A 22721-nucleotide genomic window follows, 5' to 3' on the forward strand; every position below is an offset into this window, starting at 1 on the left:
TTAGTGATTAGTAAACAGAAAATTAATTGGCAGCTGTTTTTAAATTAGTCATTAAAGCAGTTTTTCGAGCAAAGATAAACCTTTGCTGATTGCTTCTCCTCAGTTTTTGCCTCTGTGTCATTTACATTGTAGAAAACTGAAAGGCTCGTCTTTGGCTTTTCAGTTTGGGACTCAATCTTTATCTTCTTCTCCCACCTCTTTATCTTCCTTATCCTCTCCTCTTGTTTTTTTTCTCCACCCCATTCCTCTTCTCTTTCCAGATCTAAGGGAGTTTGAGTCATATCTCTCTGCTGTCCTATCTTCCTTACACTGTGTCCAGTCCACTCTGAGGAGACAAAACAAAGATGTCTTCCATTACTGGCCCTCAGATTTTTCCTGTTTCTTATGTTGGTACTCAAGCCACCTGGAAAAATAAATCAGGAGTATGGAAGCTCTGAGGGCACTCCTACAGACCATAAAGTCTGGCTGTAGCTGTCTGAGTCACTTTTGCTGCCGTCACCTCCTCCTGTTTCATTTTGCCACATCTTTGTTTCTTTTTGTCTGGGACACACACAGAAGCTTTTTTTTTTTCCGCTTCGACAGGTCACAGCAGGTCTTCTGCTGTACTGACTGTTAAAAAGCTTCACCCCTTTAAATGATTTCACAGAAGGTAGGCCATGCACCTCGCTCAGTCTTGACTTGTTTAATGAAGCCTTGTATTAGAGAACAGTTACATATTTAACCTCGTGGAGAGCACAACCACCTCCTCTCAGAAGTGTGACTTTAGCTGTAATAGAAGTGTAAAAATATCAGGCTGCTGACATCTTGTCTGTCTAGATGAGGGTTTTGTTTTGTAGACCTTTACATTCCAGAGTAATAGCCATAATTTCTCCCCTTATGCTTCCTTTCCTAATCCTAAATCAATGCTTCTACATAATAATTGCTAATGTATGAACGTGTAGTTCCAACCTGCGAGGGATGGTGTTGGATGGCCAGCTGCACATGTATGCACCCAATGTTTCATCCCGCTGTATGATCCTGTAATCCGCATACAAACTATACTGTATGCATACATGTATGCTGAACATGGGTCCTGTTTATATATAATGTACTGACCCTTTAGACAGCAGTGACTCCCTGCCGCTCTGACTGGAAGCACAAGCCTGAAGAGAGAACAGTCTTACCGCCTGAAACTGCTTGTTTTGGATGATTTAATCAGCGAGAAGAGATGTAAATCTTTGCATCTTAGGGGAAATCTCAGCTTCTCTGAATGCTCAGAAATGTCACTGGCTCTCACTCAGGCTACGGCCGTGTGTTTTATACATGCCAGTATTAGACTTTCATACTGAAAAATGATAACGAGACAACACAGATGTCTCGCAGGATCTCCCTCAAGTCCAGAAATGTACATGAATTATTAATTTGGCTTCTGAAGGTTAGCTGATTATGCTTTGTCTCTAAATGGTTACAGGTTATATACTTCTGACTGAACAGATCCACATAATGAGCAGTATATAAGTGCATTAAAAAATTGAGTATCAGAGCGTGTCGATCAGGTTAAGAGGCTTATACTCCTGTGATTGTCACACAAAGCTGTATTTTATCATTAATAGCATTAAGAGTCGTTGGCACAGGTGCCAGAAGAAATTATCCGAGTTACACTGCCAGCCAACCTACAGGAGCGTTAAAGGAGTGTTGATACGTTGAGTTGAAGTCCATCACACAAGGGGTTCCTGCCTCCTGAAAATAACTTTAATAAATTGTTTTTGTAGACAAGAAAAAGACTTTTAACAGTATATAACGTCACACGTGCTCAATATTTGTCACCACAGGCTTCATTTAAAGGGTTAACATATCTGTTAAAATTACAGTTGGACTCTTTCACCCATAAACGCTGTAGAAACATGAAAAAATCTCTAGGACATGTCTGTCCTTGAGTGTGCTGGAAGCTCAGGTCACACCATGTTTACTGTAGCTGTGATCGCATACTGTAGTTTGACTTATTAAAAGGACTTTGGCACTACTCACTATTAAAAGCCAACATTGTCTAGTTTTAGGTAACCTGGCTCTCAGTGTAAATACTCATATTACTGTATATTAAAACCCATAATAAAACCTACCTGAACTCGAGTGACTCTGTGATCCACTGCATGAGTGTCTGCTGCTATGAATCCAGATATAATTAAACTTTTGTTGCTGATTGTTTGTGTTACATTAGATGAAGTTTACAGCTAAACAATTTTAATACAATGTTACCGACTTGCTTAATATACTGTATTAAACTGTACTGAATCTGGCTTGAAAGTATTTGATAATTTGTAAATATTTGGTTGACCATCTGTGCAACGCTGACTAACTTGCTACTTCAGTTTCATGTTCATAATTCATAATGACCCGGTTTGTTGTGACAGCTACAATATTACTAGTTTTAAAGTCTAATTACACTGATCAGCCACTTTATTAGGTACTGCTAGCACAGGGTTGGGTCTCTTTTTACCTTCAGGACTGCTTATGCTTAATTCTTTGTGGCATAGATTCAACAAGGTGCAGGAAACATTTATCACAGAGTTTGGTCTATCAACATATTGTCACACAGTTGCTGCACATCTATGATGGGAATCTCCCATTCCACCACATCCCAAAGGTGATCTGTTTGACTGAGATCTGGTGACTGTGAAGGCCATTTGAGTACAGTGAACTCATCGTCTTGTTCAAGAAACGTTTGAGATGATTTGAGCTTTGTGACATGATGTGTTAACCATAATCCTAACCCAGATCCGTAGCTACAAGGGAGGATGGATCCACGCTTTTATGTTGTTAATGCCAAATTATGACCCCACTGTCTGAATGTCACAGCAGAAACCCGGATTGTGGGAATCATCAGACTACAATAGTTTTCCAGTCTAGCTTCTGTTGTCCACTTCTGGTGATCCTGTGTGAATTGTAGCCTCAGTTTCTTGTTCTTAATGACAGGAGTGGCACTATGTTGCACATTCACAGACGCTCTTCTGCATACCTTGGTTGTAACAAGTGGTTATTTATAGTCTTATAGTCAGACTATTCTCTGTAAGCTCCAGAAAGTCGTCAGATGTCTGACTCGCCAGCATCCCCTTTGCCCTTCAGTTGCTTCCAGTTTGCATAAATTGACTCCTCATAATCTCCAATACCTTCAAACTCAGCATCAGGAGAGTCTGGGGCCGACCGTGCAACCTCCTCTGGTCCTAGAAAGTCCTGGAAGAACCATCCAGATCGCAATTACATTACAAAGTGCTAAAACATGCAGCCACAAAACTTCTCCCTGAATGTTCAATAAACATCAGATTGATTATACTGGATTATATTGGATAATCAATGTTTATAAGGGATTTCATTCAGCATTTCAGGCAATCTAAGCTCTTATGTGGCCAAAGAATGAGCTGTTTTTGTATGAAGCTCACCTCATCAGACAGACCGAAGTATGTTTCTGCAAATGCCAACATCTTTTTTTGCATTATTGTCTGGTTGTAGTGTTTGAAAGCTTCCTGTTAAGACAAAGATTGGTGGCATGATTATTATAGAGCGATATTCAACTTTTATTCTGCAACAAACTTTTCCAATTTTCATCTTACCATCCTGGGGGTAAAGTGGTTGGACTGAAGCCCCCACTGTTGACTGTAGGCTTTATAATATAGCAGGTTCTGCTTCATGACTGGGTCCTCAGGCTCGAACAGGAAGTAGCTGTGCGCACAGGGCACGGCACTGCGTCCATCGTTCACTGTGCAGAGAATACACAGACCACAAACACTCAGAGATTCAACAGCAGAAAGTGTTGAGAAAGAATATTCAGAATCTGTGATGATGCTGAACTTACACTTATAATAGGCATACTGGAGGTAGTGGTAAACAGTGGGCACAAATTTCACTACAAAATAACCCCCAATATTCGGTGTCAGGTTTTCTTCGCACCTCAGTTTGCACCTTAATGTGTCAATGTAGGCATCTGTTGACAAGCAGAAAGAATTCAGATTACATGAAACTAAAGTGTGCTGAAAAACAGAAGAAACACTGGATCCAGAATCATTTCTGATTCTAAAATCACAGCTTTTACATTTAGATTTATTTTTAAAGAAGATTTTAGTGTCGTTTAGATGCTCATTAGTGAGTATATTGATAATCTGGACATTTTAAAATATGACACACCAACCTGCTATGACTGCATAGAAGTCTCTGTCTGGTAAAAGTTGAGTGATCCCTTCACATTCGGCCTGACACAGGTCATATTCCTGGAAGTAGAGCCACAGAGCTTCCTCCAACTCTTGAACACCGCTGCTGTAGTCGCCCGAACCCACAAGTTTCACTCCTCTCAGAAATGACGTCTGGAAACAAAATTAGAAACCATTATCTGGCAAATTGTAAATAATCCAAGTAAAGAGTCTGTTCACTCTATTACTTATAAAAGAAAGGCCCAATACAGCACCTTCTACATCTCAAGCAGTTCAGTCTCATTGAAGTATTTCATTGTTTTCTGATTTGTATGTGTTAGCCCCAATAACACATGAATGCATAAGTTTGGGAAGCTTTATACAAATTTTGCACCCACTCGTCCTTGCAGATAACTTCAACTTGTGAGGTAGTTTCTTGCAGGATAGCGTGTCAAGATTTCATGTTTGGGTCAGGAGTCTGTGTGAGCCAACACAAAAGCTTTGGCTTGTATTTCTGGGGGTTTTTCCAAGTGGAGTTTGGATCTGCTTTGGGGCATTGAAACTGAAAACATAATGACTTTTCCATCAGGACAGTTTTTGGACTGACTCAATCAATGTAGTAAATACAGTCAGTGTTTAGTAGAACCCATTCTTTGCTTTATCTAAACAATTTCCAAACTGTTTTTGACTTAAGCAGATGTTGCTTTGCAGACTTCATACTCCTTTTTTTTTTCTTTTTTCTTTTTTTTAAGAGATTGCAAGTGAGGCTTTTCCAGACTTTAAGAACAATGGCTGAGCGCTTCTCACCTCGTAGGGTCGTTCTTCGTGGTCAATGAGGTAGCCGCTCAGGTCATACTTGCTCTTGTATTCCTCCATCAACTGCTGCATTTGCTGGTCCTCAGGGTTCCTCTGGAGGAAGGTGTGGGCGCATGGTACCGCCCTCTGCAGGTCATTCAGCTGTGCACACAAATTAGTTTGGATGTTGTGAAATAGCGCACAGAGGTCTGTGGGGTTTTTTGTTTTTGTTTTGTTTTTTCTATCGCACAAACTAAAAATCACCGCAAAAATCGCTGCAGGAGTTAGAATTATTTATTTTTGTCCGACATTTGAAAGTCAACAGAGTGGAATATTTGGAGGTATATTACACATGGCTCCGTTTAAAGTTTTCTGCTCTATTGCGCGTCCAAGTGAAATCAACCTATTATTTTTCTTTAATTTGTCATTAGTCTACACGCAGAATGTATATATTGATCCAAACCAGACGGAAGTATTTAAAAAAAAAACATAGTAGTTTAACATATTGCAAATACCTCTAGATAAATGGGTGTGGTGAATTTATTGGAGGTTGTCTGACCTGTGAGTGAGCAAAGTGCAGGTATCTGTAGGGAGATCTTCTGCTGAAATCCTCCAGGATCTCTCGGCCGGGAGGAGGCAGCTGGAACGCGGGGAAAAGCGCCCTGCACTTCTTCTGACAGGTCGCCTTCATCATAACGTTCCAGTAGACGCGGAGATCCGGGTATCCAGCAAAAGACTCGTCGTCATGCTTGCTCGAGTTACAGTGGCTCGCGCAGTGTCTCACGCTGTCTTTCAGAAGCCGGTGCAAACGTAGGCTTAATTCCAAGTACTGGATCGATTCCGTCCAGTTTCCCGCTGCGTAATAATCCAGCGCCTTCCCGTACGCAGCGGTGAGGGGCATGAGGTCCTCTCCGGAAAAATTTCGAAAATTGTAGTTTTCATATTGTGCCTTTGTCATTAAAACAAAGGTCACACAAAGCAGTGTTACCAGCGAGTCTACTTTTGCGCATAATGTCACCATGGTGAGGTCACATCGCAGTCCTCCGTCTTCTGTCTTAATGCTTTACCGTTTACTGTGTGGTGGTGGTCTGCTGAACCGCTTAGGGGTCTGTTGGAATTCATGGATTGGGCCTTTCAGCCGCGGCTGTCTCAAGTTTCTCAATGTAGGCCCACAGCTGTCCCTATAGTCGCCGCGTGCGTAAAAGGGATTTCCAGTGCGCCCTCGGCGCCTGCCATACCCAAAAGCGTTCTGCCAAAAAAACAATCCCTTCCAGCATTGGTTATGAAATGATTGTCAATACTGAAACTGTTGTGAATGACTTATTGGCCTATAATCTGTCTAACATGTCTTATACCGATATCAATTCGAGATCATTCCGATCTTTGAAACGATCTTTTTCAAGAGAGCTGGCCAAGAGGGCAGAAGAAATTGCAACAAATACAACATCACAGTTCTAGAAAATAATGTTTGCGAGCCGAAAATACTTAATTATAATGTAGGTACGGATGCGTCATAGATCCTGTTGACTACACAGAAACATCTGAAATCACTTCCATCGATTACTCTGTGTTGTACCAAGGTGACGTTTTCATAAGTCATTCATTTTAGTTCCATTTAATGTTTTCAAATTGAAGTAATATCACGCAATAAGCAGTACATATAATCTATAGAGAGCTCGTTTTCATTTGTACAGATAAATAAAACTTCACTACACGTGACATCTTTTTTGTTTTCAAAACATAAGAGCTATATTGTTGGTGTTTCTTTGAGATTTTTTTGACAACGTAAAGGAAGTGAGCACCAGATGAGTTGGACTGATCCAGAACTTCACGGCATTAATGAAAAGCTGAAACATTTGAGGCTCTCGGGCTACTTTACGGCTCAAAGAGGCGATTCGGTTTTCCCACAGCTGTGTGCAGCGGTGCTGAGGAGTCAAAGCACACTAGAAGAACAGGCGCCGTTAATTTCAAAATAAAAAGCAAACGTTACATTTTTTAGGTATCCAGACGCACTGACAGACTTCAAAGTGGTTATATGCTGAAAAGATGACATTTTGTGCATTAGAGATAATGTTTAAGCAAAGGCCAGAATGAGGAGATTTAGAACAATTTTCAAAGCCTGTGTTTGGTTAAATTATAAACCAATGTGAGGAAAACATTCAGTGGGAAGCGATTGGAGTGATTTGTATTTCAAAAAGCACGTGATGACCGGGGACTTGTGTACTGTTATGTTTATCATTACTGTTTTTTACTTTGTGGTTTCCCCAGTAAAACGCAGTTACCGCTATATCTTATTTTGAAGGAGTTCATGTTTTTTTTCTTTTCTTTTCTTATTGTGGTAAGTTTGACGGAGGGGCTTGCCTCTCCCAGCTCCCACATTCCTTCCACCATGGTAAGAAAAAAAGTTTGTACAGCGAGCTGGAGGTTGTCCACGTTTACAGCATTCAGACACCGCTGCCCAGCTCCACATCTGCAGCCCGGCCCCTCTGCGCTGTGAAGAGCGCACTCCAACGCAGGGCTTAAACTGATTTATGTTTTTAATTTTTTGGCGTTTTTATTTGAAATCCATTTTAAGTTATTCTGCAAACAATGTTTTCCTTTTGCATTGCCCTTTTCCTTCTCATCTCCGGCTCTTTCGTGGAGTGTAACCCCAGTCCTGTGCTTGGAGATGTAGTCGTGGACAGATACTTCATCCCCAAAGACTGCGCCAGAGAAGTGAAAAGCGGAGATTACGTCCGCTATCACTATAACGCAACATTTATCGATGGAAAAACTTTTGATTCGAGGTGAGTCGGTCGCTAAATTACGCTATAATTTACGTTTTTACTTCATTGTCGGCTGCAGAGGCCCTAAAAAAAATCCCCAAAATGCAAAGGCTGGCTGTAGCAGCAAAATGACATTTAGAAATGTCAAAAATACCGAGATAATGATTTACAAGTTCAAGCAAGTTTGCAGATTCCGTTAATGAGGCTCTACATGCACATTCCGCAGAGGCAGCCCTCTCTTGACCCACTTGTGACGTTCCTTTGTTTCCTTCACAGCCATCAGAAAGGAGCAGCTAAAGTCGGCCTGATCGGGGAGGGTCGGCTCATTGCGGGGATGGACAAAGGTCTGCAGGGCATGTGTGTGAATGAGCGCAGGAAAATCACCGTCCCGCCACAGCTGGCCTATGGAAACACCGGGGCAGGTGAGTGCAGAGGTCATGTGTGAACATTATTAGGCACTAATTTGCAAAGGACGTTTTTATCAATAGATTATTGATACCCATTGTAGACTTGTACAGCGCAAAAATGCCCCAACTCAACTCAACTCAATGCAACCCACAGCAGACGGGGGTAGACACATACAATAATTTGGACTGCAATATGGCTGTGGGATGATTAAAGAGTTTGCAGCTGTGAATCTAGAGAAAACAATGTACTGCATAGATGATAATGATTTGGGCTTGTTTAGTTAGATCTTTTTAAAATGTTTTTATAGCACACAAGAGAGTTTCCACTCTAACCAACAGCTCATATCCAGGATTTCAACTTGGCTCCGTAGCAGCTACTTTGTGGCTCTTCTGTTTTAGAGTGTGCATAAATAGCCTATAGTTTTCCTGGCTACCCTAGGTGGGCTGTTTGCATTTCAGATGTCATGCGTATGTGATTCAAATCTACAAACAAACTTGTGTAATCACGTTTTCACAAACTGACAGTTGTCCAGCATAGAAATGCTTTCTGGTTTCTGTAGACAGGCCTGTTGCTTCTTTAGCAGGCTTACTAACTTTCCCCCCTTAAAGACACTATTTGGCAACCCATTGTACCATTATATAGTTTCTGTGTTTATTTGTTTTGTTTTTTTAAGGGTGGTTGCATAGGCAGAGACCACTCTCACTAACATTTTGAACTAGGGCCAGGAGAGGGTTATTCCTAGTAGGCTTTCAAGGGGTAAAGAGTTAAGGTGGCTTCACTGTTCTGTGGTGGTTCGGCTGCAAAAGGCCCTAAAAAATAATAAAATTAAAAAAAAAATGCAAAGGCTTGCTGTAGCAGCAAAATGACATTTAGAAAAGTCAAAAATAACAGCTTGGGGGTCATACAACACTTGATAATAATAATATCATCATTAAGTGTTGAAATGCAAACTTAATGGCACTCAAAATGTATCTAAACAAGAGTTATTCTTCTGTATTTGTAGTCGTTAACGTACCGGAAACTAAATTACCAACATCCCATTTCAACTGTAATGTATCACTTACGGAAATGCATGTAAAATCAATGCTTGTGTGGATTTTGGAGCACAGTGTGAAAGCCTTAGTGACCATAAGTTATTTGTTTGTTTTGCTTCCACCCATATCTGTCGGCAGCTTCCACCTAACTGTCATCCAACCTTATTTTCAGGTGACGTTGTTCCTCCAGACGCCACCCTCGTGTTTGACATCCACCTGCTCGATCTGTGGAACACGGCCGACCTGGTTGTAACCACAACCATCACCACTCCGAAAGACTGCAAGCGCTCCGTGATGCGTACTGACTTTGTGCGTTACCATTTCAACGGCACTCTGCTCGTCGGCACAGTCTTTGACTCCAGGTGAATTCTGACTTTGGTGACCGTTTTCTGAAGAAGATAAGATGTTTATTGACTCTTTCTTCAAACCAGCATGAGTTGAATGGGACCAATATTTTTAGGCAATTTTATCCCTAAGTCTAAGTCATCAAATCTTTAATCCAAATCACAGCTCTAATTTGTCTGTGCTGTGTCATCCAGGTATGTTGTCTGTGTGAAGTTGTGTGTTTGACTTTGCGCTTGTATGAGCCCCACGCAGCTACACCAGGAAACAGACACACAACTCCCTAGTAGGTGAGGGTTGGATGATCAAGGGCATGGATGAGGGCCTGCTGGGCATGTGTGTGGGAGAGATCAGAAAAATCGTCATCCCGCCGTTCAAAGCCTACGGAGAAAAGGGATCAGGTGAGGAACTCCGAATTTCATAAAGAGATTGAAATGTTGATTCAAGAAGGGACCGATTGTGGCTGATCAATGTATTTGTGAAGGGAAATCATTTTTACAAACAGAATAAGTCAAATAATTGAGACGGTAACATTAAAGCCGAGGTAGGCAACGTGATTTTGATGCTTAAGGATGCTGCAAAATACTCTGTGAAACCAGAAGTTAAACGTTTTTTGTGGTGTATCACAAACCTTTTTATTCTTTGCAGTTTTGAATAAATCAAAGATGAATAAAAATGAAACTCTTCTTTATATCCAACCACTTGCATGTTGCAACTAGTAGATGTGACATCCAAAATTCTCCACTTTTCTGTCTGCCAGGTAACGAGATTCCCCCTCAGGCGACTCTGGTGTTCGACGTCCTGCTGGTGGACATCCACAACCCGAAGGATAACATCACTGTTGAGAACCAGGTGGTGCCGGAGTCATGCACTCGCAGGTCCGTGGTCGGAGATTACATTCGGTACCACTATAACGGCACCTTCCTGAATGGAGTCACCTTTGATACCAGGTCAGCTCATGCTCTGCTGATTTGGCTGCAGCTTAATTTTCATTTTATATGTGAAATAATACTGCTGTCGCATCACTGCCAATACAGCTTAAGGTTTAAACATAAACTTTCATTTTTGGCCTTTTTATTGTCCCCAGCTACCAGAGGAACAGCACTTACAACACCTACATTGGGATGGGGTACGTAATAATGGGGATGGATCAGGGCCTGCTGGGACTCTGCATTGGGGAGAAGAGGAAGATCACTATTCCTCCACATCTGGCTTATGGAGAGAACGGAGCAGGTGAGTCAGTGTAAAGTTTCCAAGCGTCAGGGAAGTTCTCTCCTCCAGAAAATAAAACCAACTCAAACTGACAGAAATCTTATTATGTCTTAAGGGTGTCAATGCAGTGCATAATAAAAATGTAAAATGGCAGTGTTAAGCTACTACATAATACCTAATAAATCCTATCCTGGCTTATGTATAGATTATAGTACGACACAAAAACTAGACACCAATAACAAATCACATCATTGGCTCATGGACGGTCATAGTTGATGTGCGTTTTTCGTTAAATGAAACCTCTCTATGGTCTCACCAGGTGATGTGATCCCTCCTTCTGCTGTGCTCGTCTTTGACATCCACGTCATCGACTTCCACAACCCCAACGACACTGTGGCTGTCCAGGTCATCCACAGACCCGAAGTGTGTAACGAGACCACAGAAGTGAACGACCTCGTCCGCTACCACTACAACTGCTCCCTCATGGACGGGACGCTGCTCTTTTCCTCGTGGGTCACACAAATACGCACATCCTCATCTCTTTTAACAGCGATTCAAATTTTAGATCAGCATAAGTCATCTTTTTGTTTTGTCTCCTAACTGGCCTTGTACTCAGACACAACTATGGCAGCCTTCAGGACGTCGTCCTGGGCTCAGACAAAGTGATCGACGGGCTGGATCAGGGCCTGCAGGGCATGTGTGTGGGAGAGAGGAGGGTGATAACGGTGCCACCTCACCTTGGCCATGGGGAAAGGGGAGGTGAGATTTCTGCTGTATGACTGATGCTTGTTTATGGCCATAGCACCAGTAAAAGTTGCCATCTTACAGATGTTGACAGTTGTGTTTTTAACTTTCTGCCAGCTGCTGGTGTGCCGAGCAGCGCCGTGTTGGTCTTTGACATAGAGCTGCTGAGCTTTGAGAAGGGCGTGCCGCCTGGTTACCTGTTTGTGTGGCTGGAGGACACTCCTACAGACCTGTTTGAAGCCTTGGACATAAACAAGAATGCAGAGGTGCCACAGGAGGAGGTACGTAGACAACTGTCATTTCACATAGTAGGATTTAAAAAAAGGCAGTGAGGAAAAGCAACATCAGTAGTCCAAGTAACCGTTGGATTTTTTAAAATATGTCTACTGACATCATGTCTGAGTTCCTCCTTTATAATCACATTATTATTTAACATTAGTTTAATTCATGCTTGTCAACTCTGTTCTGTTTTTTTTAGTCTGCAGGCTCACTGAACACGATATGATTTATGAAGTATTTACTGAATTTTCTTTACGCAAACTACAGTGTTGTGAAAAAGTATTCGACCCTCTTATTGATTTCTTAGTCTTTTGCATAGTTCTCACACTAACATATTTGAGATCTATCAAACAAATTTTAGCATTAGACAAAGACGCTGCAAGTAAATAGAAAATGCCGTTTTTAAAAGTTGAACTTATTTCTTAAGGGGGAAAATGTCCACATCTACCTGATCCTAGTGAAAAAGCAATTTCCTAAACCTAATAACTTTTTTCTGCCCCCGACTGCACGGACTGGCACACCTCTGTATATGGCAAGATGCAAGCAAGCCAGTTTAGCCTGCACTTACTAGGCTGTATAAGCCTGCATTTGTTTCCCACACTATACAATTAGTTACTGTTAATGTTTTATGTATCAAAATACTGATTCTTGTACTTTGTAAGATTTTTTTTTTTCTTGTGAAATCGTGATTTTTCTTAACGATAAACGACGACTCACGGAAACGTACCCAACTTACTTTACTGCCATCTGGAGGTGAGACTAAGAACAACGCTGATTTTTTTTTAAAATTGTAATTTTAAATAATTATTATTCATGTTCGATATTGTTTTCACATAGTGAAACAAGGGTTTTTCTTTGGCGTTAGAACAGGCGAGTGAACGGTGATCACTGACTAATTTGTGACTGATGGTTCTCGATCTCTGTAACTTTAGTTTGCGGAGTTCATCAAGCTGCAGGTGGCAGAGGGCAAAGGTCGCATAAAGCCCGGGCTGACCATGGAGCAGGTCGTCACCGACATGTTCCAAAACCAGGACCGAAATAAAGACGGCGTGATCACAGCCAACGAGCTAAAACTTAAAGTGGATGAGGACAAAGAGTGGGAACAGGCAAGGCACGAGGAGTTGTGATGAGGACAAAAGTGTTTGGTTCTCTCTCAGGGATAAACCTCCAACACAGTACAAAAAAAAACGCAACAACCAACAAACAGGCAACAAGAGACTTTTTCCCCCACACGGAGTCATGGTTTAGTGGTTTCAAGTTTTGAAATGACAAAGCGCAGAAGATCTTTTTCACTATCATTTTTTGTGTGTGTTACAAATGTCTGTTTGATTGCTGTAAACAAACAAGCACCTTTATTTGTCCCTGAACACCACATTCATTAAAATGTTTGTAGAAAAACCATTTCCTTTTTTCTTACAATCTGTTGTTTCTTTCCTCACTGTGATCTCGCATCTCTGCTTTCTGCACCAGATAATAGATGTAACCTTAATGGGAATCTTTGAAACAGACAAGAAAACAGTAAAAACGTTGTTTGAAAAGCACCAGCATACGTGTTAAGACTAAAATGCACCGATTTAGTTTCAATTTCTTGCAAACTATTGTTAACAATTTAAAAAAATATATTAATAAAGGAGTTATTAGACACCTCTAATAGAAAGAAATGCTACAGCAGGACTGATTCACAACATAAAACTGCATTTGTTGTTATTATTAGACTTACAGGGTCTTATTATTGCTTTATGATAGTTAATAAGCATAGAAAATCAAGAGGAAATCCTTTTTGTCTTTGGATTTAAGAAAAAGAATATACAGTACATTTAAATATAAACGCTTGCTAGTCCATGTACATCTTCTTATCTTTGAGCACGATATGTTTGAGAAAGCTCAACAAGCTTACTGCATTTAACATACAGCAACAGCCCGCTGTGAAGTGCTGCCATAGCATAGCAGGATTAATGTGTCTGTGTCCACTGTCACAGACCCAAAACGTTTAAAACACAGAGGTAAAAGGCTGTTCGCTGCACTGTCATAGCGGCATGCTATGAAGAAACTCATGTGCACAGTATGTTTAGACTTGAACTTCAAGTACTCACAGCGTACACAAAGGTAACACGCAGTACACATAAAACACAGCTTCTTCCTAAAAAAACAAATAAATCACAGGGTAATTATTAGGATTGAAAAACAGGCTGCCTGGACTTATTTTGTAACTTTAGATGTAAAATTTAAAAAAAAAAAAAATTCTTATCTTTCAGGAATCATTTGAATTTTCTATATCCCAATTTTCTGTATCCCAACATGACTGAGGAATTGCGGTAATGTGAAGTGCTGTCTGTGTTCAGACCAAATATCCCAGTGTAATCTGTCTTCTCGTCTTTCTGGCACAGTCTGAATTTTGTCTCTAGCACAAATGGTTACAAAGTTAGTCATTTAAAGAACACTTGTAAAATGGGCTGGCAGGCTAATGGTTCAGACTGATTTTTCTTTTTGTTGTTGTTTTTACCCGCAGGGCAGCCTGCAAATAAAAACAGGATGTGCTGATAAAGCGGATCGTTTGGATCCTGTGGGTTATGGAGTTAGCACCTCAGTGGATTGGGATCTTGGGTGTTTGTAGGCTTGGTTCTTGAGTGGAGTGTTTAGTGGAGTGCATAGTCCTGCTCTGAGAATGCGGAGTCCTGTGTTATCAACTTCACCTGTCTGTGGTTTTAATGTTCTGGCAGCTCGGTGAGTTAAGCTGAGGTAACACGTGGCCAGTTAGATGCAACACTAGAAAACAGTTTGAATCGGAGCCCAGCCCGTGCCTGTGAAACCAGAACGGTACGTTTTTAAACATCTGCACCGCGTTACAGTGAACACGGGTCCAGAGAGTGATTTGATGTTCAAATATTCAGTCATGAGGTCAGTGAGGCTGTGAGATTGTCCAGCATGCGACAGGGTGAATGCAGTAAATGAGGTAATCCGTGCATTTTTCAGTCCGGATCCTTTTGTGCGTCTTACTTGTTGTCTCTCGACGAGGTAATGTACCTGAGGATGGCGTTTGGAACGTCCATCGTCTCGTCCTTCACCAGGACGATGTCGAAAGAGTTGATGTAAGACTCCTTCCTCTCCTCCACCTGAAACACCAAACAGACAAGTGAGCTTTTAAAACTGATCCGTGTCGAAGTAACAAATCCCAGGACAGCACTACACCGGTCTGACCTGGTCGTTGAGGAAGCCAACGGTGAGGACGTTCTGGGGCTCAGAGACCCCGTCGGCCATGGTCAGATCTCCCAGTGAGTCTCCTAGCAGCAGCACGTTGGGTCGACCCCGCAGCTCTCTGAGGCCGGCTGCATGTGACAGAGCGCCTTCTCGCTTGTTAAAGGTGTGAATCAGTTGACCTTTAAAGGCTTGCAGCACCCCCTTAATAGCAAGAAATGCTGCGTTACAATAAGGTAAGTAAGCTATCACACATCTATTCAAAAGACCAATACAACAAAGATGCATGACAGCTCATGACAACAGTTACAGAGGAAGGCTGGGAAATGAATAACTTGACCAGCAAGATAGACGACCACCTTGCAAGTGTGAATTTGGACTTTTATAAAGGTATGAAATGTGCTAAAAATGCAAAACAAGAGAATTCAAGACACTTCTTCTTCTTCACTTCCTCCCACCATCGACTCACTTCAGTTTGCTTACCGGACTAATCGTTCCACAGACGATGCCATATCTCACCTGCTCCACACACCCCTGAGTCACCTGGACACTGGCAGAGGGAATTATGTTAGGATGCTGTTCGTGGACTACAGTTCAGCATTCAACACAATAATTCCCTCTAAGCTTTTCACCAAGTTGACGGATCTAGGACTCAGCTCATCACTGTGTCAGTGGATCCTCAACTTCCTCACAGACAGACCCCAATCAGTGAGGGTAGGAAAACAAGTCTCCCCCTCCATCTCACTCAGCACTGGAGTGCCTCAGGGCTGTGTTTTAAGCCCCCTGCTGTACTCACTGTACACTTATGACTGTGTAGCCACATCCGACACCACCTCCATTGTCAAGTTTGCTGACGACACTGCTATTGTGGGCCTGATCTCCGACAACATCGAGACTGCCTACCTGGAGGAGATTAGGAACCTGGAGACCTGGTGCCAGGAGAATAACCTCCTCCTAAACATCAGCAAGACTAAGGAGCTGATCGTGGACTTCACTACAAAGCAGGCGAGGAATTACAAACCCCTCATCATCAGTGGCACGCCAGTGGAGAGAGTGGACAGTTTCCGATACCTGGGTGTCCACATCACTCAGGACCTGTCATGGTCCTGTCACATCAACACCCTGGTTAAGAAAGCCCGTCAGCGTCTCTTCTTCCTCAGAAGACTTAGAGACTTCCATCTGCCACTGAAGGTGCTCAAGAACTTCTACTCCTGCACCATCGAGAGCGTCCTGACGTCAAACATCTGCACCTGGTTTGGGAACAGCACCAAGCAGGACAGACGAGATCTGCAAAGGGTGGTGCGCTCGGCAGAACGCATCATTCAATCAGAGCTCCCTGACCTGCTGTCCATCTACACCAAGCGGTGCAAGTCCAAAGCTAGGAAGATTATGATGGACCTCTCCCATCCCAACAATGGACTCTTCTCACTGTTGAGGTCTGGGAAGCGCTTCCGCTCCCTTAAGGCCAAAACAGAGAGAATGAGGAGGAGCTTCTTCCCCCAGGCTATTCGGGCCCTGAACCAGGTGTAGGACTGGACTCTCCCAAACACGTCACTATAAGACTGGACTCTCACACACGTCACCACACGCACCACCACACATTTCCTATAATCCTATAATTCCTATAATTTATAATCCTTATCTTTATAATCTCTTCTGCTATTGGCACATTCTTTACTGTAAATTCCTAAGTTAATTTGTAAATTTTTGTAGTAAATTGTAAATATTGTAAAACTTTTCTTCTGTCATTTAATGGTCAGGCATTGTACAGCTACAAGCATTTCACCCCCATGTCATACTGTGTATGGTTGTGTGTGTGTGTGACAAATAAAATTTGAATTTGAATTTGAATTATAGTAAATTATTGTACAACTGTAGTTTGCTTAATTGCACAGCACTGGCTGGATCCAACTTCAGCAAGCATTTAGCAAAAAGCAGAGCGAAACTTGAACATGAATGTACTGACTACACGTAACAGTTGAGAAATATGACACGTTTTTCAGTAAAAAGTAAGAAACACAGAAAGGATCCTTTCTAAAAAGCTGTAACAGTTTCTTTCTTTGTAAGGAAAATTTGTACAAAAAACAAAACAAAAACTGAAAATTCCTTTCAAAAAACTACGTGGCAGGTGGTTCAACTAACCAGGTGTGTATTGTCACACCTCTCAAACGTATCCAACTGCAAACTTACTTGCCAGTAATTCCTCGTGCGATGCTGGTTCGTCTAAACTGACTGGTTTGGCTAGAAGCTTAAAGCTTTTAAACCTGGCAAAATGATTCTTTTTTTTAAGCTTGTGATCCAAGCTTTTACATCCATTGTACTGAACCAGTCAATCAAACTACATGCAGTTCAAGGTGTTTCACAGACGACTGACAAACTGATGATGAGACTTTACAAGATGTGACAGAAGTCAGCTAACGTGCAAAAATAAGCAATTATAAGAGCATAGATTTAAGAAAATATTAATAATAAATCTTATATTTCCTGCATGCCTATTAATGCATGATGATTAATGTTTATTAGAGAAGTTAAAAGGAAAACAATGTGCGTGAAAAGCTTTTGTTAAATATAAAGACAAGTTTGTTCTTCTCAGTTAGCCGCGAATCATGTTTTGTGTTTAAAAGGACTTGTGCACTAATATGTATGTAATATATTAGTAATTATATGACGTAAAATTACAAATGTATACAGTCATGTCCATCACATGACACGTGTGAGGCTGAGTGTGGTTAAACTCACAGTGTGGTCAAAGTCCATGTAGTTGGAGATGATGTGGACATTTGGATGGAAGACGTGGTTCTGTCGAATCACCTCCTCCAAGACATCACCGACCCCGGCGGAGAGGATCAGCAGAGGGACCTGGTGCTCAGCCAGATGGTCAAAAAATACTTTGTACCCTTCCCTTAAGACAGAAACACACCAAACATGACTAAATTAGACCATGAAACATGAAGAAACACCACAGAGGTTAAATAGAAATGTTTCATATAATCTTTACAGTGTTAAACATTGCTTTTGAAAGTATCTGAAACCCAAACACAGCTGATGTTACTGGTTCCCACCTCATTTTTAATAAGTATTTTCGCCTCTAAATGAATGTTTTCATTGCAGAGCAGCTGTAATGTATTAGCTTTGTTGTGACAGTGTAATAAATTGATTTGTATAGACATCACCTGCCTCGAAGAATATTTTAAATGACAAAAAGCTTCATAACTGTAAACAGAGCTGTAACTGTAAACACATTCTTCTCTGTATAAATCAGTTCTGTGTAATTTGAGCTGTGCGTACCTGAGCATGGCACTGGATTCCTTCACAGCCCGGGCCAGCATGTCTTTTCTGATCTTCTGCTGAATCAGCAGCTCGTGGACTTTTGTCCACCTTTAGAGAGCAGAATAAATACAAGATATCAACCATTTAACAACATACATCAGTGTGTATATAAATTACAATTCACTGTATATTATTCAGTATGCTCTGAGGAGGCACTGGAATCAAATGAGTTAATATCTGACACATTTATTTCTTACCACTCAACCATGAGAGGAAGTTTCTCCTCAGCACTCCGGCTAGCATCGATCTCTATGGGATAATAAGTGTTTAACAGCTCCCTCATCTACACAGAACAACAACAGAACACTCATTAATATTATATCCAATCCACATGGCAACAAACATAGTTAAAGTTAACACATTAACCCATGTGTTTGTAAAGCTCTTACCTTTTTAGTGCAGTCTTCATTAATCAGCAGCCTGTTATCCAAGATGTCTAAAAAGAAGACACAAACAAAAACCACACAGGTAAAACTTGCATTATCCATCCAGTAATTTGTATATACATACTGGAATACATCATGGGAACACTTTCAGTGTCTTTGTGCTCACTGTGAGTGGTGGGAACTCTCTTGCTGTTGTGAGCGAATCTGGTCAGTGTCATGTCAAAGTCTGAGATTACCTGTGAAAACAGCAGACACATAAATGCACAGTTACAGTAGCTCCATGTGCTTTTAGGGAATCACTGTAATTCTACCTCTGTACACCATCATACAGGATTTTAAAATCAAACAATTAAGATGTGATTGAAGTGCAGACCTTCAGCTTTTAGGTATTACATTAAGTGTTTAGGATTTACAGCCATTCTTAGACATAATTCCCCATTTTCAGTAATTGGACAATTGGCAGGTAAGCAGCTTCATGGTCAGGTGAGACCTGTTCCCTTATTATTAAAGGATCTCGAGTTGATTCCAAGTGTTGAACCAAAATAAACCTATGAGTGGAATCGCAAAAACTTTAGAGGTCTACAATCTGGTACGTTCACTTTTTAAGAAAAACTTCATAACATCTCACTAAGTCAAGAACACCTACAGCATAGTGCAAAAGTCTATGATTTTAGCAGTGAAGGCTTTTCGATCCTGTAAGACTCTTGTAGTGAGTTTGCAATCTTCACATAAGAAATCAAAACTCTTCAAATGAGCATTTACAAACGAGTGTTTGTGTGTATAACCTGCACTCAGCGCACTTACCTGCAGGTTTCCTGCACCTGCTCGCTGCATGCAGTGGATCGTTTCCTCCACTCTGCTGCGTTCCCTCATCAGCACCGAGCACTTGGCCAGCTCCGGGATCTGAACAGAAAAGATTCTGGACTTACAATTTACACTCACTATAAATTAAGCTTCTTTTATTTTGCAATGCGGACCCATTTCTACACTGAGGCATTACTCTTTAGTTCAGTGAAAAGCCAACACCCACACACAGGAGGTTATTTATGATAAAAAACAAACAAAAGAAAGAAAACTATTTATTTTGCTCCGTATAATTTCAGCCATCACATGGTAATTTTCAGAGGAGCTTCCTCACCTCAGTTTTCGTCAGCTGGTGCCAAATTGCCAGAACGGTCCGCACTGGCGTATAGATCCAGGGAACGTGATATATCTGCAAGCAGAGCCATAAGAGGTTACTTTTACCTAAAACACCTAGTGAGTTACTTTGTTTATGGTTTTGGATAAGATAAAGTGTTTAATTTCTGGAGAAGTCAATCAGTTTATAGTGTACCCAGCGTAGTGGTAAGACTATACGTCTTTGGAGTGGGAGTTGCAAGTTTGATTCCTGCCTGGGGATGTCTGCATCCAGTAAGACACCACAGACATGAGTGAGAGAGATAAATATGAAAGATATTGAAGAGGTAAAACACACATGCTATGGCAAGGGGGAGCCAGGATGACAGATATCATCACCCACTGATGAGAGAAAACTCTACAATTTTCAAAAGTTTTTTTTAGGCCCAACTTCATAGATAGTATATAAGATACAACAACTTCAAGCCAATAGGATCGCTTCACTCCACCAGGATATACAAAGTGTTGTTCGGAGAGGTGTAGTAGTATGATAACGAAGAGTTACAAGTATCTGGGGATCCCACAGACGAAAGCTGCAACCACTAAGTACCTGCAGAGGGTCATCAGGTATGCTGCTAGGATAATAAGCTGGCCAAAGGAGGAGAGTAGAAGCCAGTGAAATCATGACCCAGAAGGTCCTGACCATCCATGCATGGTATCACCCCAAGTTGAGCACAGTGGACGGTGTATATATCTCAGACAATTAAGAGTAATGAAACAGGTCATTTGTTCCATGGGAGTAGCCTTGCAAGGTTAAGTTGTTTTGACCACATGGTACCCCTTTCGATATTTTATACTTGATGTGAATTAAGCATGCCCTCAGATTTAAACAAACAAATATGCTGAAAGTCAGTCCAAGGCAAAGTGTTTGATATGTGAAGCGAAAATTTCACAGCAGTTTAAACTTTGGACCATACTACCTTTAGACAAAACGGAGATGATGGAGGAGGAAATGTGAGGTGGAAACACCCCTTTGTTCTTAGTCATGCTTCCCACCATCATAGCGCTATTTACTAAACATTGTATTGGAAAGTTGTCATTCGGGCTTATTCATAACAAGCGAACAGTGGCTGCAAGCTGATTTAACCGAGCAGCCCTCAGTTTTAGTAGTCGATAAAACTCCTGTTTTCCTTTCAAGCAGCTCATACACCTTATGTACCTATTTTCTTTCAAAATAAAAGCATAAATTGGGTCTAAATATTGGTTTCCAAACTGCACTTCAGACTGTGGTTACAGCTCATAACCAGCCTGCTGACAATGCCGTACAAATATGAGCTGCATCTGAATGAATAGACTTCTTTTATGCTGCCAGCAAAAACAGGTTATCATAACACAACCGGTTAAACTTTAACAGCCGATTCAGCGACTACCGACGCGATTACGTAACCGCTGACAGTTACAACTTACCATCTTCCCACGGAGAGCTCAGGCGTCAGCGACGTTTTATCGACTATTCAGAGGGACCGTTAAGAGCACATTGTGTTAAAAACGTCTGAATATCTATGTGAAAAAATTTCAAAATCAAATTATATGCAGTTTACACTCCGCTGCTGCTTTCAATTGTTTACATTTCTGCTTGTCACAGACATAGAGCTCCCCCGCGTCTACGCCACACTAACCATGGTTCCGACATGCATTTGTTCCTACTTGATGGTGAGGATATACTGAGGGAGCTGTCACAGTACTAGAATTTCACTAGACGAATATCGAGGCCAAGTTATTAATGGTAGAGATACTGTGACGATAGAAGAAAAAATCTTTATATTTTGCTAGGAAATGGGAAACATATTAGCGATTTATTTATTGAACCATCTGCTGTCTTAGTCAAGCTTTTCTGTAATTTCTTTAAGCAGACATCTGTTGTTTGCCAAGTTATCTGCTATGTGCAGACACATAATTTTTCATCCACTGACTTAGGAACGTTTTTCATAGATCACAGATTCATAGATCATAAATACCATTCCTCTGGAAATGGTCAGGTTCGAGAGCTGGACGGAAGAAGAGTAAAAAAATAAATATAAATTTAAAAAATCAGCCAGCGGCCAGAGAAAATTTCTTCTGAAGGACCTGAGAAGCAAAATATAAAGAAATGAGGGGTGCCTCAAGACTTTTGCTTTACATTTTAAAAAGGTGCAAAATTCTACAATCAAAGTACTTTGATCGCAGGGACTGGATATTAAGAGTTCCTGAAGTGTAAATATAGTTCACTTATAAGAAAAAAAGACTTGAAAGTACATGACAAGTATTTGAGCACTCTTCCATATTTAGAACATTTGGAGATCTTCAGAATAAAAGTGTGCTGTTTTTAGACATTTTACACAAGAGTACACGACAGCTAAATGTGTCACATGTCACACAGGGCGATCGTGGCTCAAGAGTTGGCAGTTTGTCTTGTAATCGGAAGGTTGCCGGTTTGAGCCCCAGCTTGGACAGTCTCGGTCGTTGTGTCCTTGGGCAAGACACTTCACCCACCGCCTACTGGTGATGGCCAGAGGAGCCGGTGGTGCAATATAGCAGCCTCGCTTCTGTCAGTCTGCCCCAGGGCAGCTGTGGCTACAACTGTAGCTTGCCTCCACCAGTGTGTGACTGTGAGAGTGAATGAATAATGGAATTGTGCAGCACTTTGAGGTTCTCGAAAAGCGCTATATAAATGCAATCCATTATTATTACATTTGATCTAAAATTGACCAAACTGGTACAAAAATCTAAACACAGCTTCAAAAATACTGAATGAGTTTCTCTTTATTCACTACACCCAGCATGGTATGTTTGAGGGGGTCACTAAACTCAAAGGAACGCTCTTCAGAAGTAAAGCTAACATTCAAGGTCCTTTAATGCAGTAAGAACAATAAATCAATGGTGTCACTAAGGAACAGGTCTTATTTTTATTGGCAC

The 22721-nt window shown here is 41.3% G+C and overlaps 4 protein-coding genes across 7 annotated transcripts in view; 2 read left to right on the forward strand and 2 right to left on the reverse strand.

Moving 5' to 3' along the window:
* adam11 (ADAM metallopeptidase domain 11) overlaps window positions 1-2109 on the forward strand; it is a 73294-nt gene extending 71185 nt beyond the window's left edge. Inside the window, exon 26 of one of the 2 annotated variants that reach the window (XM_085466333.1) lies at window positions 261-2109. In XM_085466333.1, coding sequence (XP_085322459.1) covers window positions 261-415 — 155 coding nt within the window. In that variant the 3' untranslated portion in view covers window positions 416-2109. The remainder of the gene's footprint in view (window positions 1-260) is intronic. The other variant, XM_085466335.1, reaches the window with a different exon arrangement.
* LOC146703197 (cartilage-associated protein-like) lies at window positions 1718-5984 on the reverse strand. The gene is made up of 7 exons (XM_085466337.1): window positions 5515-5984; window positions 4968-5117; window positions 4163-4334; window positions 3830-3958; window positions 3588-3733; window positions 3417-3500; window positions 1718-3210 (listed from the first exon to the last, which is right to left on the reverse strand). Exons 1-7 carry the CDS (start codon window positions 5974-5976, stop codon window positions 3064-3066), a joined length of 1290 nt encoding a protein of 429 aa, XP_085322463.1. The 5' UTR covers window positions 5977-5984; the 3' UTR covers window positions 1718-3063.
* Window positions 5985-7529: 1545 nt separating this feature from the next.
* On the forward strand, window positions 7530-12971 carry fkbp10b (FKBP prolyl isomerase 10b). The gene is made up of 10 exons (XM_085466336.1): window positions 7530-7741; window positions 7997-8142; window positions 9335-9524; window positions 9760-9905; window positions 10265-10454; window positions 10592-10737; window positions 11036-11225; window positions 11333-11475; window positions 11578-11741; window positions 12672-12971. The coding sequence occupies exons 1-10, from the start codon at window positions 7545-7547 to the stop codon at window positions 12864-12866; spliced, it is 1707 nt and encodes a 568-aa protein (XP_085322462.1). The 5' UTR covers window positions 7530-7544; the 3' UTR covers window positions 12867-12971.
* A 101-nt stretch (window positions 12972-13072) lies between these two features.
* LOC146703199 (7-methylguanosine phosphate-specific 5'-nucleotidase-like) lies at window positions 13073-21447 on the reverse strand. 3 transcript variants are annotated; one of them, XM_085466340.1, is made up of 12 exons: window positions 21234-21447; window positions 19789-19863; window positions 19455-19553; window positions 18817-18886; window positions 18654-18700; window positions 18462-18547; window positions 18223-18312; window positions 17674-17836; window positions 14938-15138; window positions 14764-14852; window positions 13833-13879; window positions 13073-13235 (listed from the first exon to the last, which is right to left on the reverse strand). In XM_085466340.1, exons 1-12 carry the CDS (start codon window positions 21234-21236, stop codon window positions 13225-13227), a joined length of 981 nt encoding a protein of 326 aa, XP_085322466.1. In that variant the 5' UTR covers window positions 21237-21447; the 3' UTR covers window positions 13073-13224. The 3 variants fall into 3 exon arrangements, with proteins under 3 accessions (XP_085322466.1, XP_085322464.1, XP_085322465.1); XM_085466338.1 differs by having other exon boundaries at window positions 13073-13879; XM_085466339.1 differs by lacking the exon at window positions 13073-13235 and having other exon boundaries at window positions 13812-14540.
* Window positions 21448-22721: the final 1274 nt, after the last annotated feature.

This window comes from Copadichromis virginalis, linkage group LG8 (genome assembly GCF_057382275.1).
Source record: "Copadichromis virginalis isolate Kocher_CV1m ecotype Utaka linkage group LG8, C_Virginalis_male_GT1.1, whole genome shotgun sequence".
NCBI lineage: Eukaryota > Metazoa > Chordata > Actinopteri > Cichliformes > Cichlidae > Copadichromis > Copadichromis virginalis.

Bases quoted from the DNA above. Each gene is read 5' to 3' on its own strand.
- LOC146703197 (XM_085466337.1), bottom strand. From the start codon at position 5,976: ATGGTGACATTATGCGCAAAAGTAGACTCGCTGGTAACACTGCTTTGT. The intron at 4,335-4,967 runs GTGAGAAGCGCT...TTTTGTTTCCAG, and splicing joins ACGAAGAACGACCCTACGAG to ACGTCATTTCTGAGAGGAGT. The intron at 3,959-4,162 runs GTTGGTGTGTCA...GCTTGTCAACAG, and splicing joins CTTCTATGCAGTCATAGCAG to ATGCCTACATTGACACATTA.
- fkbp10b (XM_085466336.1), top strand. From the start codon at position 7,545: ATGTTTTCCTTTTGCATTGCCCTTTTCCTTCTCATCTCCGGCTCTTTC. The intron at 7,742-7,996 runs GTGAGTCGGTCG...TTTCCTTCACAG, and splicing joins GGAAAAACTTTTGATTCGAG to CCATCAGAAAGGAGCAGCTA. The intron at 11,476-11,577 runs GTGAGATTTCTG...ACTTTCTGCCAG, and splicing joins TGGCCATGGGGAAAGGGGAG to CTGCTGGTGTGCCGAGCAGC.
- LOC146703199 (XM_085466338.1), bottom strand. The intron at 19,554-19,788 runs GTGAGGAAGCTC...TTTTCTGTTCAG, and splicing joins ACCAGCTGACGAAAACTGAG to ATCCCGGAGCTGGCCAAGTG. The intron at 18,701-18,816 runs GTGAGCACAAAG...TCTTCTTTTTAG, and splicing joins GAGAGTTCCCACCACTCACA to ACATCTTGGATAACAGGCTG.